The 4,266-nt window shown below is 55.1% G+C and overlaps 1 protein-coding gene and 1 long non-coding RNA gene across 3 annotated transcripts in view; one reads left to right on the top strand and one right to left on the bottom strand.

The window, feature by feature from the left end:
- Window positions 1-220: 220 nt before the first annotated feature.
- LOC114007783 (uncharacterized) lies at window positions 221-2,569 on the bottom strand. Its single transcript, XR_003549371.1, has 2 exons — window positions 2,425-2,569; window positions 221-2,331 (listed from the first exon to the last, which is right to left on the bottom strand). It is a non-coding gene; the product is annotated as an uncharacterized LOC114007783 (long non-coding RNA).
- Window positions 2,570-2,719: 150 nt separating this feature from the next.
- IL17RA (interleukin 17 receptor A) overlaps window positions 2,720-4,266 on the top strand; it is a 23,921-nt gene continuing 22,374 nt past the window's right edge. Inside the window, exon 1 of one of the 2 annotated variants that reach the window (XM_027771812.1) lies at window positions 2,720-2,993. In XM_027771812.1, the coding sequence (XP_027627613.1) occupies window positions 2,856-2,993 (138 nt within the window). In that variant the 5' untranslated portion in view covers window positions 2,720-2,855. The remainder of the gene's footprint in view (window positions 2,994-4,266) is intronic. The other variant, XM_006148335.3, reaches the window with a different exon arrangement.

The raw sequence follows: 4,266 nt of genomic DNA, 5'->3' as shown, positions 1-4,266 counted from the left end.
TGGCCGCCTGAAAACTGCCAGCTAGCTGGAGCTGGGGTTGAGGCCAGTGGTGGCCCTGCCTCAGAGTTCCTTGCTGGCCACAGGGCTGTACATGGAACTCTGTAACTAATCATTTTAATTATGAATGAGGATCCTAGTCTGTAGCAGGCTATTGGCCTTTCTCCGTTGCCTGACTCTTGGGGATGAGAGGACTGTTGACAGAAAATAACCAACTCTAAAATTTAGTAATTAATGGTTAATGTGCTTTATTTCCAAGCAGAATATAAGTGACTTAGGCCCATAGAGTAGGCATACATGCTTTTATCAGGGTGATTACATACAGGGGTTCCTTTCATTTGATTTTGAGGTTGACAGATAAAATTAGTGAAGAGATTTTCATTGGTCTTGGCCCAAAGAGGTAGAATATGTGGAAGTGGGGTGGGAGGGAGTGGGGCTTGTAGATGGGTTCCACAATTCCTAGGTTGGTGATTGGAAGGGAAGATCTATGTCCTGGGAAGAGATTCATAAATCTACATCTTAAGGAAAGGTAAATTCTGTGTCTTGGGATGAGGTTATCAAAAGAATGTATTGTAATTGGTTGAATATACATTTCAAAGATATTATGCCAGGGACAGGATGCAGGAAGAATCCTGTTAAATGGAAAAAATGGTCTCTTAATGTTAGCGTACATGACTCCCCCTAGGCCCTTGGGAAAGGACTTTGGAAAAATAGAAAAAAGCAGTCAGACGGACATCTGTCCATAGGAGGTAGTCTCCAAAGATGCCTCTCTAGGAGTCAAGAGCTGAGGGAGGCTGACTCAGACACAAATCAGGATCTTTCTGTAACCTAATAGTGTAGGGGATATACCATCTGCATCTACACTAGTGTTATCAAACTCAAATTAGGTTTGCTAGCCCAAATACTATAAAACCAACCATAGGCACATGGTGTGATGAAGGAAAATCCTCTATTGCAAAGTGCAAAGCAAGGAGAGCAGGTAGCTCATGCTGAAAAGACTTGGTATCCCCAAAGTATTCCCCATAGGCGTTTTTAAGGGCAAAATTAGAGGCAGAGATCCCAGGCATATAGTTAGTTCAGTGATTAGTTCAAGAGGGCGTGATCATCTCCTGAGGCACTCCTGTTTGGTGAGGCCTTCGATAATCAAATTTCAGTTCAGGTTTCTGGAGCCATTCAGCCCAGGATCTTTGAGCTCACAGCCAGCAGTTTCCAGGCTAGGAAACAACTTACATATTGAAATGAAAACTCTATCTTTCCTTTTAGTGAGAGTTTTAGAGGTCAATGGCCTGTTTTCATGGCCAAGGTTTTTTCATTATCATAACCAAAGTCTGAACTCTTATCCCTTTCTCTGGGCCATTACAATGTAAATGGATTTGTATTCCAAGAACTTTAGAAAACACACTTTACTTTTAGTTCAGCCCTTATTAATTTTCAGTTTGGGAAATTATCACTTTTTCTTTAAGAGAAGGACAAACTGAGGACCCATCCCTCTGATGGGTGGAACAAAGTCACTGGGTCAGCCCATACTAAAGGGGGGAGGATTCAAAAGGTACCCGAACTAGGAGGTGAGATTCTGAGGAGTCATCCTGAAAGGTGCCTATGGTAATCTATTTTCACATAACCATGGTATCTTCCACAGGGATTTAAACTTGAGATGAAAGATGTTAGATGTCATCTTAAAGATGCATGCAAGTTTGCGGTTTTCAAAAATCCTTTGGAAAGAAACAAAGATTTCTGCATTAGGGGGTCCTCGAAGATACAGAGACAGAGACATTGGAAGACCACCGCTTCAGGCGTAATTTAGCTGGTCCAGTGGGCGGGTGCCAGGGACCCCTAGCAGCAGAAAAAAACCAGCGCTCTGATCTGGGAGCTCTTGTACAGGTAGGTGGAAAATACAGAGAAGTAAGTGTAAATTCAGGTCCTGTGGGTTTTAAAGGCCATGCGGAGCGTTCTGACAGGGAAGAAAAGGCGGGTGGCGGTGAGGGATTGGGGTGGAAGGAGGTAGAGGATAAAAAGCGCAGTTTAGGAAAGGCAACTGTGACCTGCGCGAGTGGAACACAAAGGGGTAGTTTGAGGCTGGCAGTCACAGTCCCGGAAGGAGAGTGTCAGGATCCCAGAGAGGGGAAAAGCATGTTCGACTAAGAGGTCCAGAGTAGAGGCGCTAAGGCACCTTTCCAGGGGGGCGCCTGGAAGATTTGGAGACGCAGTCGATACAATCGCTGCCGGTCAGTACACTGATGAGCCTTGAGCGATCAGGGGCTTGCCGTTCAGGAGGCGTTCTGGAGTCGGCACCCGCAGGCCACGGACGACTGCTAGCAACTTTGCCCTCGGAGCCTGGAGACGAAAAAGGAAGCCAGAGAACGCAGAGCGCGGAGCCCGCGGGGAAGGAAGAACCCGGGCTGAGGACGGACTAGCCGAGTCGCTTACGGTCCGATGGCGGAGAAGGTAAGAATCAGAGCAGACGCGAGAGCAGAACGGTGTGAGCACGGAGGACCGGAGTGAAGTCAGCTTTGGGGCTGGCGCAGGGCAGATGTTAAACTGAAGAGTGTGCTTCGGCGGGACGGTAAACCTCCGCTCCACCCGGTAGGCAGCAGGCACCGCAGGACCGGGCGGGACCCCGCGGGCGCGCACGTGGGCGCACCGGCAGCCAGGGCAGAGGGGGCGGGCCCCACCCAGAGGGGGCGGGCCCCACCCAGGCCCCGCCCCCGACCCGGCCCGGCCCACCCCACCCTCCCGGTGCGCTGGAAGCCGGAAGCAGCGAAGGGGGGCAGACTCGGTCTCCGCGGAAGGGGAAGCTCTGGGTCTTCCCCTTACTGGCCCCCAGCCGGAGCAGCGAGCCCTCCCGTTCTGCAGGGGCCATGGGGACTCCGAGCCGCCGGCCACCCGAAGTCCCAGGGCCCTCGCTGGGGCTGCTGCTTCTGTTCCTGAGCGTGCTGGCCTCGGCGCGCGCCTCTCCGCGGCTCTTGGACTTTCCGGCGTCGGTCTGTTCCCAACAGGTGAGACCCCGGAGTGTCCCGAGCGAGGTCACCGCGCGGATGCTGCGGCGCAGGGCCGAGGCGCGGAAGGGGCAGTCGGCCCTGGCTTACGCATTTGGCCTGGGGAGGCAGGAAGTGTGCGCCGGGGGCGTCTCCGAGGGCCCAGGGCCGGGGCTGGGACACCGGGACCGCGTAGCATTGGACTGGGCGCTTGGGGCAGTGGGGGTCGCAGTGCGGACCCGGGAGAAGAGGGAGTTGGAGGAAGAGAAAAAGGTCGAGCAGCGCGGTTGCACAACCAGAACCGCGGTCGTGGGCTGAAGGCGGCAGCGACACCTCCGCCCGGGCCGCGGTGTCTGGGGAAGGGGACCCGGCGCGCGGCCCAACCAGGGAGGCTGGCTATGCCGGAGGAAGTGGAGTAAGGACGGGCCCCGCAGGTTCGCACCGGCGTCGCCCCCGCGCCGGGCAAGCCCCAGGCTCAGCCTGGCGAGGCCCGGCCGGCCCCTGGGAGGCTGATCCCGCCCTCCGAAGCTTCGCCTGTGGCCGGTGTCCTGAGAACGCCAGGGAAACTGGGCCAGCCGGTGTCGGGCAGATGAGAAAGCAGCGCGGCCGAGGATGGGGCGGGCGTCGGGGAGGCTCACCTCCGCGCCCAGGGGAGGCCTCGGGGTCCCGGAGCTCTGGGCGAGCCCGGGCAGCGTAGGGGTTCGGGGCCGCGGGTGGGACGTCTCCTGACCTTTCAGGGAATTCTGTGGTGAACGCGGCTGGGGGCCACCTCCTCACTGGGGCGAAGCCTGGAGGATCGGACAGATGATTCTTAAGATACCGGCCTGCCTTCCCCACCCACGTCGCAGCCGACTGAGAGCGGGGCGAGCGGGCCGTGGGTGGCTCTGGTTTGCGGCCGTCAAGCAGTGGCCCCGCTGCTCCACAGGAAGCGACACACCCGCCTGCCTTGGTGTGGAACCAGGACTGTGTTAAAGAAGAAACTAAACAAAGCACAGCGAAACATTGTGACTGCCCCCTGCTCTTCTCCCCTCTCAGCTGTCCTCTTTCCTCCACTTGCTGGTTTTCAGCCCCCTCCGCTCACCCCCACACCGCTGACCCTAAGAAATAATGTTCGGTCTCTGAGTCAGAGGATGTGAAACAAAGGGAAAATTCTCCTCTGATTCTGTGCAGGGTTTACCAAAAGCGGGTGGAGGATGCTTGGAAAAAATGTCTTAAATGTGAATGATGTTGGGAAACTTCCCTTCCACTTCTTTATTGGGCAGACAGGGAGGCACGTCCTCTGGTTTTACTGCTG

The sequence above is a fragment of the Tupaia chinensis genome, unplaced genomic scaffold (assembly GCF_000334495.1).
Source record: "Tupaia chinensis unplaced genomic scaffold, TupChi_1.0 Scaffold000232_1, whole genome shotgun sequence".
In the NCBI taxonomy this organism is placed as follows: Eukaryota; Metazoa; Chordata; class Mammalia; order Scandentia; family Tupaiidae; genus Tupaia; species Tupaia belangeri.
This window is presented reverse-complemented; position numbering and strand designations above follow the sequence as displayed.